Source organism: Oryctolagus cuniculus, chromosome 8 (assembly GCF_964237555.1).
Source record: "Oryctolagus cuniculus chromosome 8, mOryCun1.1, whole genome shotgun sequence".
Classification (NCBI taxonomy): Eukaryota; Metazoa; Chordata; class Mammalia; order Lagomorpha; family Leporidae; genus Oryctolagus; species Oryctolagus cuniculus.
Window position 1 is genome coordinate 20,721,991 of NC_091439.1, and position 24,190 is coordinate 20,746,180.

The 24,190-nt window shown below is 41.3% G+C and overlaps 1 protein-coding gene across 2 annotated transcripts in view; it reads left to right on the forward strand.

Annotated features, from left to right (window-relative positions):
- The first annotated feature begins 1,721 nt into the window (after window positions 1-1,721).
- The window catches only part of GYPA (glycophorin A (MNS blood group)), a 33,850-nt gene continuing 11,381 nt past the window's right edge, over window positions 1,722-24,190 (forward strand). Inside the window, exons 1-6 of one of the 2 annotated variants that reach the window (XM_070047194.1) lie at window positions 1,722-2,030; window positions 6,762-6,860; window positions 6,960-7,034; window positions 7,178-7,252; window positions 16,269-16,355; window positions 23,644-23,730. In XM_070047194.1, coding sequence (XP_069903295.1) covers window positions 1,994-2,030; window positions 6,762-6,860; window positions 6,960-7,034; window positions 7,178-7,252; window positions 16,269-16,355; window positions 23,644-23,730 — 460 coding nt within the window. In that variant the 5' untranslated portion in view covers window positions 1,722-1,993. The remainder of the gene's footprint in view (window positions 2,031-6,761; window positions 6,861-6,959; window positions 7,035-7,177; window positions 7,253-16,268; window positions 16,356-23,643; window positions 23,731-24,190) is intronic. The other variant, XM_070047195.1, reaches the window with a different exon arrangement.

Below are 24,190 nucleotides of genomic sequence, written 5' to 3' on the forward strand. Positions count from 1 at the left end.
ATCACCATAACTAGCTTATGGAAGGTACTGATTTATTGAGTATTTGTGAAATGTAACGTTTTGTAAATTTTGCAACAATTGCTTTGCGTGAAGTGTCAGAGCACTGAGCAAGCCTTCAGCTTCCAAGGTTCCACAAGATCCTGATGCTGTTGCCCACACAATCTCCTCTGTGCCCTGCAATCTCAGGCTGGCCCAAGTCTGTATCCCAGCTCCCTGGCAATCCCATAGTCGCAGGTGCGCCCTCTCTAGGATGCTCAGCTGATGTGTATCTCCATCTTCTCCCCAGCCGTCTATCATGTCAGCTTCCTAAATGCTTTTTAAAAAGGCACCTCTTAGGTAAATGAGTATTTCACAAATTGCTTACTTAGCAAATTGACTTTCTGGATCAGGCAGGAAAAACTTTCACACGAAAAGCTTTTTACTAGAGTAACACAACTTAGGTAGACTATTCAATCATCTGTTAAAAACAACTTTCGGAAGGGTTCAAATAAAGAAGCCTAATTTAATTATTTTATTGGTTTTGTTCTGCCTCCCTTTGAAATCATTCTTCCTCAAACTTTCACACCACACATTAAAAAATTTGTTTGAGAAGCAGAGGGAGCCAGTGATACAGAAAGAGAGAGTTCCCATCTACTGATTCACTCCCCAAATGACCACAATAGCCAGGGCTGTCTGGGGCTGAAGCCAGAAGCTGTGAACTCAATCCGAATCTTTCATGTAAGTGACAGGAGCCCAATTACTTGAGCCATCCTCACCGCCTCCCAGAGTGTGCATTAGCAGGCAGCTAGAATCAGGAATCAGAGAGAGAAATCAGGACCTAGAGCCAGAAATCAAACCCAGATGCTCTGATGTGAGACACAGTGTCCTAACAGCTGAGCCAAATGCTTGACTCCATAATGCTACATTTTCACCTGACTTATAACAAGGTTTACATTTGACAGTTTCTTTCTGTTTTTCAATGTTTGCATGTATTGTCTTGATATTACATAAGCTATGTAGGCACTACTATTTAATTCAAGCTCGATTTCAGTGAAAGATTTCTTGCATTTTGAGTCTCTTAATTTACTGTATGTCTTGTGCTGAGTTTGAAGTGTTTTCAAATGGTAATTAAAATGTTCATACGGCCATTGGAGGGTGAACCAACGGCAAAAGGAAGACCTTTCTCTCTGTCTCTCACTGTCTACTCTGCCTGTCAAAAAAAAAATTAAATAAAATGTTCAGAAACAGTTATTTTAAGTATAAGAGCTCATTTTCAGGATGAGTATCTGGTGCAGTGGTTGGGATGCCACTGGAAACACCTGCATCCCATACTGTAGTACCCGGGTTTGAGTCCCGGCACTGCTTCCTGCTAACGTACACCTGAGTAGTAGCAGGTGATGGCCCAGGAACTTGGATCCCCGACACTCATCTGGGAAACTCAGATGGACCTCCAGCTCCTGGCTTTGGTCTGGTGCAATCCAGCTGTTTTGGGCACTTGAGGAGTGAATTAGGGGATGGGAGATCTCTATCTGTCTCACTGTCTCTCTCTCTGCCTTTCGTATAAAAAAAGGCCTCATTTTCAATTTGAACTGCAAACAACTCCACATTAAAAATGAAAAGGTTCATAGCCCACAAGAGCTACATCAGCCTGGTGCAAGCTGCGACCTCAAGCCTCCATAGTCATTCTTTCTCTGAATGGGCAGGCCCTGACTATTACCTTGCTCTGCCCACTTAATTTTTGCAAAGAAAATTTCACATGTAGCAGCCAGTTCCCTGAAGTGAAGATTTCCTTATGACTTTCACAGTGCCAGTTAAGTAAGATATCCACATATCTTTGTTAACAGCCACTTAACAACTTTGCATCATTTAAAATGCCAGGCCAATGAGCTGACGGTGGCCCTAGAAGGTGGCCCTAGAAGATAACAGCGTTCAGGCGGGGGCCAGAAATTGATACTTCCAGTCATTCTTGGTGGTTTGCCTGCACCGACTTTGTGAGCCAGCTCATGATCTCAGGATGTATGAAAAAATAACAATTGCACTACTATTGTTCGGTAAGTCATTTTTTTTTTTTTTTTTTTTTTTTTTTTTTTTTGTGACAGGCAGAGTGGACAGTGAGAGAGAGAGACAGAGAGAAAGGTCTTCCTTTTGCCGTTGGTTCACCCTCCAATGGCCGCCGCGGCTGGCGCGCTGCGGCCGGCGCACCGCGCTGATCCGATGGCAGGAGCCAGGAGCCAGGTGCTTTTCCTGGTCTCCCATGGGGTGCAGGGCCCAAGCACCTGGGCCATCCTCCACTGCACTCCCGGGCCACAGCAGAGGGCTGGCCTGGAAGAGGGGCAACCGGGACAGGATCCGGCGCCCCGACCGGGACTAGAACCCGGTGTGCCGGCGCCGCTAGGCGGAGGATTAGCCTAGTGAGCCGCGGCGCCGGCCCGGTAAGTCATTTTTTTAAACTGGTTGCTGCTTTGTTGAATATGGAGTTAAGATAACTACCGCATTTCAGTTGCATCTTACTCAATTGATTAAATTACTGAATAGTGCTCAGATTCCCATCTGGTGGAGGGGTTTTATTGGAATTCAGTCAGCCAGGTAAGGGACATGGCGCATTATGGGGATGCTCCAAAAAGTTCACAGAGAAAAATAGAATTAAAAGATGTTGACTTCAGTACAAACAGATTTTGAAATCCATACATATGAGTGATCTTCAAAAAGTTCGTGCAAAACATGTATTCTGAAAAAGCGATGCATGGATTTCAAGACTTTTTTGTTCCCAAATCAATTTCTCTTTTAATTCTATTTTCCACAAACTTTGTGAAGCCTCCTGGTATTTGTGGCTGAATCACAAGTTTGCTTCCACTCGAAGCCTAGTCAGAACTAAAGGAATTTTATCAAATGTGAGAAATAGCTTTGTGTGAGTAAATGTGTTACTTTGTTTCAGTTTTAAAAGAGAGAAGTTTCCAGATTAATGAATTATTGATGAAGCTGATGGTGGACTAACAGTTCTCAGCTTTCACAAAGTATCATTTCTGATTTCTGCTGCCAGAAAGGGACAAGACCCCTGCATGAATTCCGAAACATGGGGAGCTGTCTCCCTCTCTGTAGGTCAGTTATTGAGGTGCAATGCAAGAAAAATGAAAATAAAATTTCTCATTGGCTTAGGTATTAATGTGGTTTGGGGAGAAATCCAAGCCAATTCATTGACATGAATAAATACCTAGGGGTATTGTTAAGGTGGGTTAAATTAACATTATTTTTGTTTTTTTCTGAGATTGTTATATGTCCCGTCCTTTCAAACGTAGTATGTCTATGTGGGAAACACTGGTGCCTAGCACTTTGATAAGGACCAGGCTGTTATTTGAAATCTATTTAGCCCATCAAACACAGCCCTAACTCAAGTTAGAGCAGGTGTCAAGGAGCTCCTGTGTATTCTGTAGAATACAGGGCAGAGATCAGCATTTTCTAAGCTACCCCAGGGGATAAAATAGCAGCGTACAGGTGTGAGGAACAGACAGAACTGGCTTCAAATCCGATTCCACATCTGATAGCCTGGGGGACATTAGGAGCAAACTGCACGCCCTCTGTCTCCCTGGATATCCTCATCTGCAGATGGTGGGCAACATCCATCCCTGCCTCACAGTAACAGTCGGAGGCCGCACAAACCAGGCAATGCAATGCTCTTACCCGAATGCCTGGCACAAAGTAAAGTGTGAAGTTTGCTATTCTCTAGCTCTAAAAAGAATTAATTATAATAATTAGGAAGTACTAATAAGTATTATTAAGATAAGTATTAGCATGAAAATAATAATAGACTATGGAACAAACCTGGGTCTATTGATTGGCAATTCTGTAAAAGTTAGGAAGAAAAAAAATTACAAGAAAGCAGATTAGCAATACTGCTCTCGTTTTCTAAAGTAGGAAAGTATGAAAACATCTAGTTTGAAGAAAAGAAGAGAAATGGAAGGGATGTGGTATAGTATGCAAATATATCCAAATATTTGCAGAGTGTGATTAGACAGAAGAAAGAAGAGGTATTCTTTGGGTTGCTTGGGGATGATTTGATCAAAATTAGACACAGCATGTTTTTGGGAAAGAAGGAATCCAACATTTGGAAACTCTGTGTGGCATAGAAGTGCTCCAAATTTGGAAAGGGTTCCTGGAAAATAAAGGAGTTGTTCGCGTCTCCAGTGGCTCAGGCACGGAGTGCATGAAGGCCTCAAGTGACGCTGATGACCAGGTCATCGAGGCCCATGGCTCTGGAAGCTACAGCAGCCCTCAGTGCCTGAGCTGTTATCATCTATGTCTCTCTGGATGTTGTTGCTTGATAGTCCAACAGAAAGGACGTGAGAGCAGATTTCACCCTCCCCCTTTGCTCATTAGTTGAAGAAGAGAGTGTAGAGTGTGAAGGGGAAACATCTTTAGCAATGGAAAAATTGATCATTCTGTTTGTGCCAATAATTTTAGGAGCAAGCCACTATTTCTCCTTCTAACCTTATCAGAGGTCATCTTCCAAATAGAGAAAAAGTTGTGGGTTTTTTTGTGTGTTTTTCTTTCTGTCTGAAAAGATTTGGTTCCTAGTCCCTGAATTGCTTCTCTCATTTGTTCGTTTAGTAATCACAGGTCAGGTGCTGAGCTGGGCCTCCACGCCATGGCAATAAGATGAATGAGCTCCTGCCAGGGAGGACAGTGGGAGGGAACAAAGACAATAAACAGAACAAGGAAGTTACTAAGATCAGAACAGACAGGAAAAATGTTATAAAGAAAACAAAATCAAGCTGATAAACATGCATGCAGAAGGTTGCTTTGGAAAAGGGCAGTAGGACCTTTTTCTGAGTGGATGACAGAGTGCTAGAAGATGGACAATGACAAGGAGCCAATCCCGCAGTCTCAGGGATGGAACTGGAGGTGACAGGAAGAGCAAATACAGCAGTTCTGAGAGAGGAGCCAACTGAGTGTGCTCAAATGAAATTGGATTCTTATGCTGAGAAACAATTTGAAGGGAGCCGGCATTGTGGCGATTCAGGTAAATCCACCGCCTGCAATGCAGGCATCCAATCTGGGCAGCGGTTTGAGACCCGGCTGCTCCACTTCCAATCCAGCTCTCTGCTATGGCCTGGGCAGTAGAAGATGGTCCAAGTGTTTGGGCCCCTGCACCTAGGTGGGAGACCTGGAAGAAGCTCCTGGCTCCTGGCTCCTGGCTTTGGATCAGGCCAGCTCTGACCGTTGAAGCCATTTGGTGGAGTGAAGGAAGATTCTCTCTCTCTCTCTCTCTCTCTCACTCTCTCAGTCTCTCTATCTCTCTGTCTCTCTGCTTCTGCTTCTCTGTAACTCTGCCTTTCAAATAAATAAATAACTCTTGAAAAAATGTTGAAAACACAATATTATGTCTCTTCAACTAGTAAATCATGTTCTAAATCTGGACCTGCTGGAAGTTTCTGGTTTTACTTACAATTCATGCAGATTTGCAGTCCAGGTTATAACATACTGATTTAATTGGAAGATCCAAGGGGGAGTGGTGTTGTGCCCTCTTTATTCATTAGAGTGTCCCCAGAATCTAGCAGAGTTCTGGATTCATAGAAGGGAAGGCAGGGAAGGGAGGGAGGAAAAGAGGAAGCGGGAGGGTAGAGGCGGGGAAGGGTTGTTCTCAGCTCTTGAGCCAAAAGGCATGCTCCATGTAAACCACGATTAACCCAAGCACCCTACCAGGTGCACACTACACAATGGAAGAAATGAGGTATTTCTGTTTGTTTCAGTGATCCAAGTACAGAGACTTTTTAACTGTTTAATTAGGACAGGGAGTGTGACAGGAACTGCTTGTCAGTGACCCCAAGACTATAAAACGACTGAAAATAAAAACTGTGTCTTCCCCTTAGGTGTCCCACACCCTGCCAAGCACTCACACACTCTGCACTTCAGAAACAGCCAATGACTAGAGTCTTATGGGAGACAAGGTCGGCCCCTGTGAGCCTGTCTCCTCCTGCCCATTCCAAGGAGCCCAGCACAGCCAGGCATTTAAACATCTTTACCACCTCCAAGCTTTGGTGCAACATCAACCTGAAATGAGTTGTCGATTGTTGCCAAACCCACAGATATCTTTAGCTTGGTGTGACATTTGGCTTCTACAAATAAATGGCCATTCCACTGTGAAGAGAAGAAAAACTCCTAAGGGAGAAGAAGGGATAGGATATCGAAACTAACTTAGGAGGGGACTTCAAAAAGTCCTCAGAAAGGCCGGTGCCTCGGCTCACTAGGCTAATCCTCCACCTGCGGCGCCGGCACCCCGGGTTCTAGTCCCAGTCAGGGCGCCGGATTCTGTCTCGGTTGCTCCTCTTCCAGTCCAGCTCTCTGCTGTGGCCAGGGAGTGCAGTGGAGGATGGCCCAAGTGCACCTGCATGGGAGACCAGGAGGAAGCACCTGGCTCCTGGCTCCTGGCTTCAGATCAGCGCAGCGCGTTGGCCGGGGCGGCCATTTTGGGGTTGAACCAACAGAAAAGAAAGATCTTTCTCTCTGTCTGTCAAAAAAAATTTTTAAAAAAAGTCCTCAGAAAATGGAATTAAAGGATGAATTTGTTTTGGTGCAAAAAAATTTTGAAATCCATCCAGTTTTTCATAATACACATTTTTCATGATATTTTTGAGGACTCCTCATATACAGATTTTAAAATGAGAAACTGAGGTAAACATTCCATGATGATTTTATTTTTGCCATGGTTTCTAAAGATTATTGAAAACATCTATTAACCTACTTGGGAGTAAATTTTTAAGTATTTCCCCACCTTCTCTTTATAGGTTTCATTACTACAGCACCTGCCAACTTCACAGCTTCAACATTAAATAATGAAAAACAAGACATTACTTCTGAACATACGGTTTTAGCAACAAAATCAAGTAGGACCTCTTTTTTTTGCTTTTTTTTTTTTTTGAAAACAAGTAAGAACCTATTTGGGAAGTACATTTTTAAGTATTTTCCCTACCTTTTCTTTATAGGTTCTGTTTCTACATCGACTGCCAAACTCTGGTCTTCAACCTTAAGTAATGGAAAAACTGACCCAACAAAATCAAGTAGGCCCTCTATTTTTACATAATTGATTTCTATGCATTATTATCATAACCATGTCCCTAAATACTTTTTTTTTTTTTGAAAACAATTGAGAACCTATTTGGGAAGTACATTTTTAAGTATTTTCCCTACCTTTTCTTTATAGGTTCTGTTTCTACATCGACTGCCAAACTCTGGTCTTCAACCTTAAGTAGTGGAAAAACTGACCCAACAAAACCAAGTAGGCCCTCTATTTTTATGTAAAATATTTCTAGCCATTATTATCATAAGCACATCTTTAATAAATACTTATATGAACAGTTTCCTGTAATAAGTAATCTGAAATAAAACTAAAATATAAAAACAAAACGTACTAGGGTTTCCTCTAAGTTGTTGGGCTATGGGTAACTTTTTTCTGCTTCGTATTTTTTTAAGTTAGCTGCAAAAAGAATCAAATAATGAAATGTTAAAATTTTTCAAGTGCTTTTTTTTTTTTAAGATTTCTTGTATTTATTTGAAAGACAGAGAGAGAGGGAGAGGTCTTCCATCTGCTGGGTCAGTCCCCAAATGGCCACAACGGCTGGAGCTGAGATCCTGCTGATACGAAGCCAGGGGCCAGGAACTTCTTCCATAAACCAGGGGCCAAGAGCTTCTTCCAGTGTGGTCTCCTGTGTGGATGTAGGGACCCAAGAACTTGGGCCATCCTCTGCTGCTTTCCCAAGTGCCTTGCCAGGGAGCTGGACTGGGAATTGGAGCAGCTGGGACGCGAACCAGCGTGCCTGTGGGCTTCCGGTGCTGCAGGCCAGGGCTTTCACCTGCTGTGCCACAGCGCCATCTCCTTATTTCCAGGTTTTCCTTAGGACTTGTTTCTGTTACAAGAAAACATCCCTGAGTCCCCAACTGCCTTGTTTCCGGCAACTAAATGATCACAAAAGTGACAACAAATAGAGCAGTAGAACATTTGTTGCCCAAGACACTTCTGTCACGTCACAGGGATCCAACAGTGCTCTGGTCCATGTCTGTCTCACAGATGCAAATTACTCCAAATGACTGTAAACCCCCAGATCATGGAAAACTGTACATCTCTGTTTCAGTCCCACAGCGCCATACCAAGCCCCAGTGCCAAAGAAGAGGAGCAGCGCTCTGACCTACGTCCCCTCCGCTGCCGCATCTCCTTTGAAGTTTTAGATCAGACTCCAGTTCAGCAATTGCTTCTGCAACTTGACAGCAGAATAGGTTAGGACATTGCAGGCAATTAACAAGGTAGAACCAGAAAAACAAATTCCCTAGTTTCTGAAAGAAAAGTATAGATTGTAGGTAGTTAATGGCGGAGAGAGTTAGGTTGAACGTGTTCTGCTTAGCTGCGTTTCTTCCAGTCCAATATGAAAGTGAGGCCCATTTGGGAGTTATGGGATGCCTTTGTCACCTCCTGTGACCTTACCTTGTTAATATTCTTTAGTAGTTTCCACACTGTAAGCTGTGCTTACAGCTCCTTCTCATTTACCATGGGCCGCCTACTACCTTCAGTATTGTGTATTGTGTAAGAAAGTGTGCCCAGTGACAGAGGCAATGAATTCTCTACTTCACAAAAGCCATTTGTGAAGAGAGGAAAAGGGTTGACTTCTATTGCTTTTGGTTTCATAAGGTTATTTTAAGATTCATGTATTAAAGAAAAATGAAAATGTATAGACATTAGTAGTTCTTACTGAATATAGTCTATGTGCCAGACACCATGCTAAGCCTTTACATGGATTATTTCACTTTATCCTGCAAACTATGGCTCAGATATCATCCCCATTGCACAGATGAAACAAAAGAGATTCAAAACGTTTAAAAACTTGCCAAAGTCATCCTGTCAGTGGATAATGAAGCTGGGATTACAGTTCAGGCAAATGGACTAGCGAGCCCTCGTCTTTAACCAATGTCCTTCCCCAAGAAAAATAATAATCATTGCCCATCTTGCTACCTAGAAATAGGCATTGTGGACATCTTGCTGAAAATCATTCAGTTATTTTTTGTTTATAAATATATACTTCAAAAATTGCTATATGTATGATTCTGAAACTTGGGTTTTCTTCACTCAACATTTTTTTTCCTTGTTAGAAAATGCACTTGTAAAACATTTTAGCAACTGCAGAATATCACTTCTGATGCAAAACCATGCTTTACTTCACCTATGGCATGATTTTAAATATTTAGATGATTTCTCCTTTACAATCCTTTAAACAATGCTGTGATGGGAACCTTACAGACTTATCAGGGGATTCACATTTTAAAGGTTTCGACCAGTAGCATCAAATTTGCTTTCAGAAAAGTTACAAATTTATACAACAGAAGTCAATGTTTGAAAGTGACTTTCTCTCTACCCTCTTGCCAGTTTGTCTGTTTGAAGCCTTTTCACCTTTGTCGTAGTGATAAGTGAAAGATAGGATGTATTTGTATTTATGCTTCTGTTTTTATTTCCTTGATTATTAGTGAATGTAAACCATGCCTCTATTTTTTGACAGTTTTACTAAGAAATCATTTGTTTGCAATAGAATTCCCTCATTTCAAGTAATAGAGTTAGAACTGGACAGCATAAGGCAAGTGAGGGAACCTGAATCTAAGGTGGCACCAAAAACTTAGTCACAAAGATAAATAATGCTTTGACTCATTAACAACTCAGAGTAAATTTCAAAAAGCCACAGTGAGTAAGCTATTATAATATTTTTTAAAAAGATTTATTTATTTATTTGGAAGCAGAGTTACAGAGAGGCAGAGGCAGAGAGAGAGAGAGAAGAGAAGAGAAGAGAAGAGAGAGAGAGGTCTTCCATCCAGTGGTTTACTCCTCAGTGGCCACAAAGACCAGAACTGGGCTAATCTGAAACCAGAAGCCAGGAGCTTCTTCCAGGTCTCCCATGTGGATGCAGGGACTCCAGGACTTGGGCCATCTTCTACTGCTTTCCCAGGCACGTTATCAGGGAGCTGGGTAGGAAGTGGAGCTGCCAGGTCTCAAAGCGGTGCCCATACGGGATGCCTGCAGTACAGGGTAAAGGCCCCACTATTATAATCTTAAGTACAGAGAAGACCCATTAGAGTCAAGACTTTTGTTTTTTTTATTGCATTTGTTAAACCTTCTAAGGCAATACTATTTTATAATAATGATGGTAATTAGCACTCTCTTTTAAGTCTGCAATGTGAATGTTATACCATGAATTGTGTTTGTAACTTTCAGTAAATAATCTTTATCATGTTAAGAAATTTCCCTCTGTCCTAAACTAAAAAATTTTATCAAAGAAAGACGTTGAATTCTATAAAATATCTTTCTGGGATGGTTGTTTGTTCTAGTAGTTAAGATACAGGAATGGGGCATTTGCATCCCTTTATCGGATGCCTGGGTTGAGTCTCAGCTCTGCTTCTGATTCCAGCGTTCTGCCCAGGGTAGACCCTAGGAGGCAGTAGTGATGGCTCAAGAAGTTGGGTCCCTGCCATCCATGGGGGAGGCTGAGATTCAGTTCCTACCTCCAACTGGAAGCTGTTGCAGGCATTTGGAGAGTGAGTGAGCAGATGGGAGCTCTTTGTCTCTCTCTCTCTCTCTCTCTCTCTCTCTCTCTCTGTCTTTCTGTGTGTCTCCCAAGTAAAAAAATAAATCATTCTAAAAAAAACTTTTCTGTGTCATAGTTTATATGTTGAATGTTGATTCTTATGAGTTAAGAGATATAATTTTAATATATAATTTCCTAAGAGTTATTATGAAAAAAAATCTGTTGTCCGAAGCATAGTAAGAATACTATTTAAGCTTTCATTTTATTTAGGAATCTCTGTTAATCTTCTAATCTGTGTAAATATAATTGTATTTTTAACCTTTAATAAGTTGAAATGAGAAGTTATCCTATATTATATATAAGAATATCCTTTCCATCCTAATATAAATATTAGGCAATTGTAGAATATTCTTGCAGTGGTGTCCTATGTTTACTATTGGTTTCTGAAGCTATTTCAGAAAGGTTCTTTCTTAATTTTTTTCTTAACCTAAAAATTTTTTTGCCATTTACTTGAGAGGCAGAGCCAGAGAGAGAGAGAAAGATAAAGGAAGAGAGTGTCCATCCGCTGATTCACTTCCCAAATGCTTATAGAGGCTGGGTCTAGGCTGGATTGAAGCCATTAGCCAGGAACTCAATCCAGATTTCTGTGTGAGTGGCATGGACCCAACCAGTTGAGCCACCACCTGCTGTCTCCCAGGATCTGCATTGGCAGGAAGCTGGAATCAGGAGCAGGACACAGGAATTGAACTCAGGCTCTCTGATATGGGATGCGGTCTTCTTAACCAGTACGTCAAATATCTGCTTCTTCTGAGACTATGGTCTATATAATCTCTACTTTGGAATATTTATTAAATATTTCTTTGTAATCCAAATTACTATATGTAAGCACCGAAAAAGAACATGCCATCTATTTCTAGTGAAAAAAAGTTCTATAATTAGCTACTTGAATCAACTCAGCTTTGTTGTGTGCATGCCTTAATTTGTTTGTGCTGCTGCAACAAATTACCTGCAACTAGGTAGTTTATAAACAGTAAAAATTTACGACTCACGGTTCTGGAGGATGGGAAGACTAAGATCAATACTGTGGCAGGATGAATGACTGGTGAAGGCTGCCCTCTGCTTCCCAAATAGTGCCTTGTTGCTGTGTCATCTATGGGGGAAGAACACTGTGTCCTCACGTGATATAGAAGTGATAGAAGGGAATCAGCTCATGCCCTCAACCCCTTTTGTAGGGCCCTAATCCTTTCCATGAGGATTTTGTTTTCATGAATTATCTGTTAGCATCCTCATTTCCTAGTGCTATTACATTAATGATTAAGTTTCAATACTAGAGTTTTGTGGGACACCATAGGAATCCGCCTCTAGATTTATATATAATAAATTAGGATTCATTTCTAGTTATGTTATGAATAATAACAGCTAACACTGATATACCACTTACTTTGATTTGTTCAAAGTGAGAGCCTGCTTGAAGTTGCATTGGAAATTAGTGACTATGTAATCTAATCTACCGGTAAAGAAACTTACTGGTGCACTCATTCTTTTTATTCTGCATAAGATCGTGGTAGACCTTGACAGAAACTTGTGCAATTAAACCTGAATTCAAAATCCTACTCTGCCCCTTAACAGCTACAGGACCCGGGGTAATTGAGGCAATGTTTCTGATCTTTGTTTTTCTCCTCTATAAATAATAATTAATACATAATAATAGGCCTGCAATAAATTATATTGAAAATGGAAAGAGATGGTGTCTGAAATGTAGTAAGTGACTAGTGTTAGCTATGAATATTATCATCATGAACATACATATTTCTAGGATTTTGAAATGGTGAAGTACCTTTAAGACATGTGTTTTATTAGTGTCATGTTAGAGGTGAAATTGAGGCTTAGATAAATTCAGTGACTGATTCAGATTCCCCAACCATTTGGTGTCAAAGCCAGGACTAGAACTCCAACTTCCTTTCTCACTGGAACAGAAGACAGAACTGTCCCTGGATTTCTGTCTGCCTAGATAGAAGAAGGTGCATTAGCTGAGGCTATAGACTGATTTCTTTGTCTACCACTACTGCCTCTGTCATGGTTTGGGACAGTGAGGATGGCTAAAAGCTCAGTGAACAATACTGAGTTTCAGGGGACCTAGAGGGAAGCTCCTGCCCTCGTGGACCACTATACCTTTGAGGCTCTCATCAGGTGTGATGTCTCTTGGATATCTCTCAAGTTGGGAGAGGTAAGAGTGTGACCAATAGGTGCACAGTGATGCATGCCTATCTGCAGAGGAGTAGAAACTGATCCTTGTATTTGATACCTTATTGACTAATAGTACAAGTCAATAGGTTGTGCTCTCCTTTAAGAACTATTGACTAAAGAATTCTAACAAAAATGAGTGAGAGTTATCCAACATTCTGGACCCAAATATTATCACATGAAACACTTTGTCCTTGAGAAAGTTCAGTTTTTCTAAATTGTCATTAGCTGCTTTGGCATAATAAAATCCTTCCCGAAAATAAAAATGTATGACTATATTATTAAAACTTGATCCAACTGATTTTGTCAATGCTTTGGTTCAAGAACAAAACTGAATGCCCCCCTTTAAAATATTACTTCCTGGCAATTAACTTCTTCAAACATCTTTTGGCACAGGAAAAATTCCCATTTTTACCTACATTCTGTGCAAGACAATTAGATTGTGCAGAAAGGCATAAAGTAGGACATGAGTGGATATGTTTCTGTCTCTGTTTTTCATAAATTAGCTGTGCAAAACTTTCACAAAAAATGTATCCATGGGTTTTCATGGCTATCACAATGCCAATAAATCATAACACTTAGGAAATTCAGTGTTCTTTCTTGGAAACTCCTCATTTCATATGCAGGATGTATCCTTGTAAACTTTTGCTTCTGCAAGATAAGACTTTTATCAACTACAAGCCAGGAGGGAACCAAAAACCCAACCAGTAACTGCAGGAGTTAACTTTATCACATCAAGACATCAGCTCAGCTACAGAAAGTTTTGCATACAGCAAGAGAGTAGGATATTTGTCCAATGTCACATTTTACTTACTTTCTTGTTAATAATATTTCACATTAGAAACATCAATTGCTGGGGCTGGCACTGTGGCTCACTTGATTAATCCTCTGCCTGCGGTGCCAGCACCCCATATGGGTTCCGGGTTCTAGTTCCGGTTGCTCCTCTTCCAGTCCAGCTCTCTGCTATGGCCCAAGGAAGGCAGTGGAGGATGGCCCAAGTGCTTGGGCCCTGCACCCTCATGGGAGACCAGGAGGAAGCACCTGGCTCCTGGCTTCGTGGTGGCCATTTGTGGGGTGAACCAATGGAAGGAAGACCTTTCTCTGTAGCCTTAATAAATTCTGGGCCCACAGTTCACCCCATCTCCTTGACTGATGAAAATGTTTTTTTTTAAAAAAAAGTCCAAAACTCATCTGAATGGGCTCTCTCTCCTGAAGCATTTTCTTGTTTTAGTACCAAAATGTTGCGCATATTTTTCTTATGAATTTAAAAATATTTTCCACGTTTCTGACTTTTTAAAAGTAAAAGCTTTACAGTGCCAGTTGTTAGAGATGTTACATCCCGCTGTAGGGTCTTGGCTATGTTTTTTTATAAATTGCTACATTTTCTTACCCTAAAGCTCTCTGGTTCCAGCCCTTCTATGCCAAAGGCAATGTCAAGGTGTGATAAGGGCTGTGCAGGGAGGAGTGGCTTGTTGGTCAAGCACCTGCTTATCTGGGCCACTCTGGGACACAAGGTGGGGTCCTCTGATGCAGAGCTTGGGGCGTGCGCTCTTTTCCTGTGCCATCCTCCCCACGACTGACAGTGAGCTTCCCCAGTGAAAATGTGGTTCAAGTTCTTTAGTCTTTCCACTTCCCTAAGGATAAAGCTCAAGTTCTATAACAGGGCCCACGATGCTGGGTGTTCTCTGCTTCTTCAGCCTTCCCCCTGCCTTTTCACCCATTTCTCTATTCCTCTCCTTCTCAATCTCCCACTGCTGCTACGCAGACCTTGCAATGCCCCCAACCTGACCTGACCTGAACCTCAAAACAGTTGATGACCCGCAGAAGAGTAGAAAATAACATGAAAGCTCAGGGGAGGATACCTACAGTACGTTCGTGCAGCAGAATACTATGCAGTCATCAAAAATCTTATCTGGATCAGTACAGCCTCAGCCATTGCGGCCAGCTGGGGAGTGAACCAGCAGAGGGAGGGCACCCATCTCTCTCTTTCTGCCTCTCTTTCTCTTCTGTGTAGCTCTGACTTTCAAATAAACAAATAAATCTTTAAAAAAAGAAATCTGGGTGGAGAAGAACATTTGACAACCCAGGAATGTATGTAGTATATTAAACAGGAAACTCATCTTCTAAACATTACTACAGATTCAGACACATTTAATTATGATGATCCCACATTCAGATATACTAGCTGAAAGTTCAGATGGCTGTACACCAGAATGATCCATTGTTTAACTATCAGTAGTTTGATTATAGATGAATTTTGTACTGTTCTAGGAGCTTTCTTGTGTTTCATAAATTATCTTTGTTGAATCTATATTACTTTTTTACAAAAAAAGTATTTATTTGAAAGTCAGAGTTACAAAGTGGAGGGAAGGAAAAGAGAGAGAGATTGATCTTTCAACTGCTGGTTTACTCAGCAAATGGCCCCAAGAGCTGGGGTTGGGCCAGGCCAAAGCCAGGAGCCAAGAGCTACATCCTGGTCTCTCACATGGCTACAAGGTTCCAAGGACTTGGATCATCTTCCATTGCTAACCAAGCACATTAGGAGGGAGCTGTATCAGAAGTGGAGCAGCTGGTACACAGGCAATGCCCATATGGGATGTTGGCATTGCAGGCAGTGGATTAATCACTGAGCCACAGTGTGCCCCATATCTACATTACTATTGCAACAGAAAAATCTTGCCTCATTTGTAAAGCTTATGAATGTAAATGTATAGAATTAATTTTAAAATAAACTATTGTTCAATTATAAAAATGACTTAAAATTCATTTAGTGAGATTTGAAAAGACAGTATTAGAACTCACATCTGTCTTCATGTTACAATGGTTATATTTTACACTAGAGAGTAGACAGTAACTAAAACCTGCTACATCACTTGGTTCACTGTATCCTCGCCAGTCATCCTGGACTGGAGGCAACATTCCATGCAATTCCATTACAATGCTGCAATGCTACTACTGAATGAATGAAAAGAAATATGAGCAGGGAACTTGAGAAAAGATTCACCGTTTAGGGATCTTGAAGAAAGTTGAATCGATGGTGTCTTATTTTTGCTTTAGTTTGTATGGGGTAAATAGGTTTGTTCCTCAGAGATGGTGACAGGCAGGTCTAGGGCAGAACTTTAGTCCTTGGACAGTCCTAACGAGTTTCCATGTCTCTTTATCATGGACGATTTCCCAAGTGCAGCTCCAAGTTACCCTTTCATAAGAATGAGAATAGTAGTAGCTAATATGTGTATCACACTGATTGTGTGCCACGTACTCTATTGTATGACCTGACAGGCTCATGTGCATGCACACACACCAGGCATGTCTGTAACAAGCCCAGTCCTCACAATGACTTCTGAGGCGGGTGTGGTCTATAAGTCCTTGTGATGTGGAGTTCTGGAGCTGCCCCTGGGAGGGATGTGGGGTAAGTTTGTTTCTCTGTATGCTTTGTGGTCCATTCCACCAACCCATCCTTGATCCCTTTCTCAACTTTTGTTTTTACAGGTGTTGTTTCCACACAGCTCAGAACACCTGTCAAAGCTCTCAACGAAACAGAACGTGGAAATGGCAATGGTTCTGTAGAAAAGCCAGGTTTGTTTTTATTCTTGTATGGTTTCTCTGGAGTCCCTTTTGGAACACCACTGTATTGAATGGGACCTGCCATTGTATGGACACTGTGACAAACAAGAAATGGAAGCTGAGTTGACGGTCCCTACTGCAGGACAATGCTCACTTCTGAGATATCTCACAGAAATAATCCTATGGCTAAGGAAAACAAAATAATCTAAGGGAGCACAGAAGGAATGAATGAAATGGTGACCTGATGAAGGGGTCCCATAATGCAGTGATGGATGAGGAGGACCGATGGGAAAATCCTGATGGGCTCAGGGCTGGGCTGGTCCTGTGCCAGCTACTGACCCAGGGGTGAACTCCCTGTCTTAATTTCAAAGTGGGACCAGTAATCCTTGCCTTGCAGTGTTTCTCTAAAGATTGAATAAGACGATGTATGCATAAGTGTTAAGCTCAGAGCCTGACATAGCATCAGTCCCTCATAGATGATATCTGTAAGCCAAGCTGTGTGCTGAGATCAGCATGGTCAGAGAGTGTTCACTCCCTCTCTCATTATTTTTCTAGGGAGAACATGGCTTTATAGTAGAAAGGGCAGGGGGATCTTCTCTATGTGGGATTCTAGAAGGATACCCCAGATTTAAAATACAACCTGAAAGAAGACTTAGAGAGGCCACAGGACCACAAGCTAATAGAACTGTTGAGCAAATGCACAGAGACCAACGGAGGCAATGGGTTTTAAGTAGAACAAAAGCCAAGGGAGGGAAATTGGGATGACATTAGAGAAATCAGAAGTAATTATTAAGCTCCTGGGTCCAGTTAGACAACTTCACTTTCAAATGATTTCCAAGTGAAGCCAACGTGATGGTGTGATACTGGGAAGCACTGAAGGGCTACATGCCCGGTGTCCTATAAATGATGACTGCATGGTGGGGCATTGCACTGAGTGTTTACATGTGTGACCTAATCTCATCCTCATGAGAATCCATAACAAGTCAGGGGCACCCTCTTGACTGAAAGTCCACCTTTTTTTTCCCAAGCCCTTTAAATGAGGGTATTTCCAAAAATTCATAGAAAATAGAATTAAAATATGAGTCTATTTTGATGCAAAAATTTTTGAAATCCATTCCTAGTTTCTTCATTGTATTTACTTTCATGAACTTTTTGAAGTCGCCTCATACTATCTGCAAGTATTGACTAAATATTATAGTACGTACTACCCACCTGTACTCACTGTAATTACGTACGAACTACAGCCATTGATCATTTACTAGAGTATATGCTTATCTTCAATGAACTGCAATCACTGAATGCCAAAAAGAAGCAGAAGTCTAGCCCTGTTCATCTTTATATCTAACTCCTAGAGAATGACAAAACAAGCACAGTTCTAGTCACACTTGGAAAATTCAGCATTCTCACTTGGATACTACTCAAGCCATTTCATACACAGAGTGTTTCTTTATAAACTTTTGCTTTGCAAGATAAGACTTTTATCAATTACACATTGGGAGGAAACCAAAACCCAGCCAGTGGCTGCAGGAGTTGACTTTATCACATCAAGACATCAGCTCAGCTACAGGAAGCTTTGCATACAGAAAAAGTGTAGGATATTTGTCCAGTGTCACATTTTACTTACCTTCTTGTTACTAACATTTCACATTAGAAACATCCATTGTTTAGGAAAGCCATGTGGTCCAGTGGATGGAGCAAAGAGTCTATAGCTACAGGTGTCTCCTCTATTCCCAATTGCAGCCCTAATATATTCTTGGCCCACAAGTCACCCATCACTTTGCCTGATGGGAATGGTAGCAGACACCTTCTAGCTATGAGATGAGCTAGGCATGCATTTTTGGAAGATTGCATTTTCTAGGGGTATGCCAATCAATGCCAATCAAGTTTCCCAAACTCAGGATTAAATTATTTAGTTCAGATTATAGGTGTGTAGTATTTTTTATAAAGTATCACAGTCAATGCCATTGCAGTGCCTAGGATCTTAAAGAAAAAAAAAGTAAATTGGCAGTTTGGGGCCTTGTGAATCTGACCAAACCTATCTTTCATTTTATTTTGTGCCAGTCTCTGAGGTCTGCAAAGCTTAGCCTGATGATTATCCCCCCCCAACTCCAGGTATATGCACATTACACTCTCCTTCCTCCATTTGTCAACCCAGCCATTTCTTCATCTTACTTCCCAACCCTCATCTCCATCTGAAACTACCTTTCCTTCCAGGTCCAGCCAGCAACTGTCTGCAAGGAGGCTTAAAGTAAGGACTTGAATAAGGTTTTCAGAAGCCAGTGTATCTAAGGAATGTGCAGGGTTGGCACAAGGCCCATTGTTCCTGGGTAGCCAGATGCTGGCCTTATCTTCTCCCATACCAAAAGATAAATATGCTGCACTTGGAGAGAAGTGGAATGTTTCAGGTTAAGTCTGGCTGTGTCCTGGCTTGAAGAGGTGAAGAAAATGACTTCCATAAACAAGTTTCTCTTAGTAGCTATAGCAAGAGAAAACTGAGGATAAGAGGTATAATCACACTAATAAATTTGTGTGAAAATCAAAATGAAGATTATGTGATCATTATTAAAAAGTTTAACTCTTACAATGTCCAGGAATCTCAAGGACTTTAGTTGTCCTTTTTTGCATACAACTGCTCACTGAGCAATACGCTATATCAAAGAAATCTTGTTGACAAAGACTCAACCAGGCATTGAGATCTGGTTGGAGAGGAGGTGGGAAGGAGGAGAGGGAAGATTGGGAATAATATGAGAATCAGCTGTGTTGCTCTGTTCAATTTTTTTTATGACATCAAAGATTACCTGTAAAGTCAGGAAATCGATTCAATGTTCTGTAAAATAGTCCTGTAGCTTATGGAAATTCTGAGTTCAATGGGAAAATATTTGAGTTAGTATTTAATCTGGGAACGAGACAAAATATTTTTGAAAGCTGATTCACCTACAGAAGGCTAGTGGCCCAGAGCATAAAACAATACAAAAAAGCAGGAGAGATCCTTCACATCTTCCAATCTCTAAAAGGGTTAGGCAAAGTGTGTTTGCTCTTGAATTGTTGCAGATTTGCTTGAAACTTTTCTATACAGTTCACCAAAGTATAGATGCTATAGTAAAAAGTTGTGTTCAGAATTTACTTTTCTACAGATATTGTACAGCCTTGCAGAACTGAAGATGTTCAAAGCTTTTATTGGCTGATTAGGGTGTTGGGAACGTGGGGAGGCAGGTAGACATGTGGGCTGTTGCTAACAGTTTTTGGATATTCCTGATGGTTTTTGGGAGGGGGGAACATGTTGGACAATTTTGGTTTCCTTACTTTGAATTCCACAAGGAGGCTGTATAAAATGATACTGATCTTGATTCTCCTTTTGGGTAAATAATGTTATTTCTTTCCAACCAAGTACAGATTCATTTAAGTTGAAGCTATTGATAACATTTTTTTAAATTGTCCCAGGTGAATTTATATTGGAATGACAGGAGAAGTCTTAATTAAATATTAGAAACCATAAAAGCTTATTTTTGTGACCAGAAGTGTTGTTCTTTCAAGCTGCACTGTTCTATAACTGCACATTCAGCAGCTAGTGTCTGTGCCCTTCTCTTACCAGTAAGCAAGCGCAGGTGTTCATTCCTATTGAAATGCTAACAAGGTGATTCTTTTTCTTTCAGAAAATAAAAGTGAAAAATTTGTCTAAAATGTTTCTTATTGGTCAACTATCATTACTCGATTGTTGAGGGAATGATGTTGAAAGCACGTTTTATCAAACAGATTTTAGGACATTTATGTATCTATTTCCTCATGGTGTTGACTTAAGTAGCTATAAAAAGAAATTGTATCAAAGCAGCTATATCTGGAGAATTAAAACAGGCTATTGGCAAGAGTGCAAGTGGCATATTAGTTCTCAATGTGGCAGCCAATCAGGTTTTTCTAAGGGTACAAACACAACAGAACTTGCTCAGATGGAACTCGGGCAAAGTGTGTGCCAGTTTTGGAAATCATCTCAAGGCCTTTGTTCCTCTACACATTGTGCTTCCTTTAATGTTAGAAATGCTCAGGTTCTGATAATAGCTTAGAGCTTTATAGAAGCAAGGCAGGGAGTTGTATAGATGAAGGCTGACACCATGGTCTAACTTGGGACAAATTTTAATGTTACTGTCAGTGTATAAATCTTACTCTGTAAACTTGAGTACAATGCTTTTATTTCTGGAGTTTCAGCTTCTACTTCTTCATATCAAAATGCTTATGAAATGTTTCTGTCCTGTAAGAAATAGCTGTTGCAAAAGAAGCAGATCTACCTGGTCACTACAGGATTAAAGGTGTTTGGATAAAGTTAAGGCGCTACCAGAACATGGTAGAAAAGGGAATTACAAGCATCAGGAACAGGAGATACAAAGGCCCTGAGGTAGGAATGCAATTAATAGGCTCAAGGAGCAGCAAGGATGCCACCATAGCTAGAAGGGACGAGATGAAAACACGGAGATCTGGTGAAAGACAATGGCAAACGTCTGTAAGAAACATGATAGAGGCCTGAGGTCAGGTTGTGGCTGTGGCAGTAATGAGAACCAGTCAGATTCTAAACATATTTGAAGGATTTACACCTGATATTCATTTGGTGGGGAGTGAGAAACTGGGAGGAATCAAGAGCATATTCCCAGAGTTTTATCTGGACACCAACAAGTACCGTGCTGCACTGACTTGTACCACAGTTGATGTAGCTAGTTTTCTAGAAACTAATATTTTAGATCATTTCTGGACTTTCTCCATGATAAATGATTCTGCAAATAATTTTTTTAAAGTTCAACACATATCTGAATGGGCTCTCTCTCCTGAAGCATTTTCTTGTTTTAGTACCAAAATGTTGCACATATTTTTCTTATGAATTTAAAAATATTTTCCACGTTTCTGACTTTTTAAAAGTAAAAGCTTTACAGTGCCAGTTGTTAGAGATGTTACATCCCGCTGTAGGGTCTTGGCTATGTTTTTTTATAAATTGCTACATTTTCTTACCCTAAAGCTCTCTGGTTCCAGGCCTTCTCTGCCAAAGGCAATGTCAAGATGTGATAAGGGCTGTGCAGGGAGGAGTGGCTTGTTGGTCAAGCACCTGCTTATCTGGGCCACTCTGGGACACAAGGTGGGGTCCTCGATGCAGAGCTTGGGGCGTGCGCTCTTTTCCTGTGCCATCCTCCCCACGACTGACAGTGAGCTTCCCCAGTGAAAATGTGGTTCAAGTTCTTTAGTCTTTCCACTTCCCTAAGGATAAAGCTCAAGTTCTATAACAGGGCCCACGATGCTGGGTGTTCTCTGCTTCTTCAGCCTTCCCCCTGCCTTTTCACCCATTTCTCTATTCCTCTCCTTCTCAATCTCCCACTGCTGCTACGCAGACCTTGCAATGCCCCCAACCTGACCTGACCTGAACCTCAAAACAGTTGATGACCCCCAGAGGAGTAGAAAATAACATGAAAGCTCAGGGGAGGATACCTGCAGTATGTTCGTGCAGCAGAATACTACGCAGCCATTAAAAATCTGAGCAGAGAACATTTGACAACTCAGGAATGTATGTAGTATATTAAACAGGAAACTCATCTTCTAAATATTACTACAGATTCAGACACATTTAATTATAATGATCCCACATTCAGATATACTAGCTGAAAGTTCAGATGACTATACACCAGAATATGTCTAGTGTTTACCATTGGATAGTTTGAATATAGATGAAATTTGTATAGTTCTTTGAGTTTTCTTGTGCTTCATAAATTATCTTTGTTGAATCTATATTATTTTTTTACAAAAAAGGATTTATTTTATTTATTTGAAAGTCAGAGTTACAAAGTGGAGGGAAAGAGAGAGATTGATCTTCAAACTTCAGATTTACTCAGCAAACAGCCACAATAACTGGAGCTGGGCCAGGCAAAAGCCAGGAACCCGGAGCTACATCCAGGTCTCCATGTGGCTGCCAGGTCCCAAGGACTTGGATCATCTTCCATTGCTTTCCAAGGCACTTTAGCAGGGAGCTGGATCAGAAGTGGAGCAGCTGGTACACAGGCAATGCCCATATGGGATGTTGGCATTGCAGGCAGTGGATTAATCACTGAGCCACAGTGTGCCCCATATCTACATTACTATTGCAACAGAAAAATCTTGCCTCATTTGTAAAGCTTATGAATGTAAATGTATAGAATTAATTTTAAAATAAACTATTGTTCAATTATAAAAATGACCTGTACTTCATTTAGTGAGATTTAAAGACAGTACTAGAACTCAATTCTGTCTTCAGGTTACCATGGTTATATTTTACACTAGAGAGTAGACAGTAACTAAAACCTGCTACATCACTTGGTTCACTGTATCCTCGCCAGTCATCCTGGACTGGAGCCAACATTCAATGCAATTGCATTACAATGCTGCAATGCTACTGAATGAATGAAAAGAAATATGATGGGGCCTGCACTGTGGCGCAACGGGTTAACGCCTTGGCCTGAAGTGCTGGCATCCCATATGGCCGCCGGTTCTAGTCCCAGCTGCTCTACTTCCAATCCAGCTCTCTGCTATGGCCTGGGATAGCAGTAGAAGATGGCCCAAATCCTTGGGCCCCTGCATGTGCATGGGAGACCTGGAAGAAGCTCCTGGCTCCTGGCTTCGGATTGGCGCAGCTCCAACCATTGCAGCCAACTGGGGAGTGAATCATCAGATGGAAGAACTCAATCTCTCTCACTCTCTCTCTCTCTCTTTGTCTCTGCCTCTCCTCTCTCTGTATAACTCTGACTTTCAAATAAATAAAAATAAATTAAAAAAAGAAATATGAGCAGGGAACTTGAGAAAAGATTCACCATTTAGGGATCTTGAAGAAAGTTGAATCGATGGTGTTTTATTTTTGCTTTAGTTTGTATGGGGTAAATAGGTTTGTTCCTCAGAGATGGTGACAGGCAGGTCTAGGGCAGAACTTTAGTCCTTGGACAGTCCTAACGAGTTTCCATGTGTCTTTATCACGGACGATTTCCCAAGTGCAGCTCCAAGTTACCCTTTCATAAGAATGACAATAGTAGTAGCTAATATGTGCGTCACACTGATTGTGTGCCACGTACTCTATTGTATGACCTGACAGGCTCATGTGCATGCACACACACCAGGCATGTCTGTAACAAGCCCAGTCCTCACAATGACTTCTGAGGCGGGTGTGGTCTATAAGTCCTTGTGATGTGGAGTTCTGGAGCTGCCCCTGGGAGGGATGTGGGGTAAGTTTGTTTCTCTGTATGCTTCGTGGTCCATTCCACCAACCCATCCTTGATCCCTTTCTCAACTTTTGTTTTTACAGGTGTTGTTTCCACACAGCTCAGAACACCTGTCAAAGCTCTCAACGAAACAGAACGTGGAAATGGCAATGGTTCTGTAGAAAAGCCAGGTTTGTTTTTATTCTTGTATGGTTTCTCTGGAGTCCCTTTTGGAACACCACTGTATTGAATGGGACCTGCCATTGTATGGACACTGTGACAAACAAGAAATGGAAGCTGAGTTGACGGTCCCTACTGCAGGACAATGCTCACTTCTGAGATATCTCACAGAAATAATCCTATGGTTAAGGAAAACAAAATAATCTAAGGGAGCACAGAAGGAATGAATGAAATGGTGACCTGATGAAGGGGTCCCATAATGCAGTGATGGATGAAGAGGACCAGTGGGAAAATCCAGATGGGCTCAGGGCTGGGCTGGTCCTGTGCCAGCTACTGACCCAGGGGTGAACTCCCTGTCTAAATTTCAAAGTGGGACCAGTAATCCTTGCCTTGCAGTGTTTCTCTAAAGATTGAATAAGACGATGTATGCGTAAGTGTTAAGCTCAGAGCCTGACATAGCATCAGTCCCTC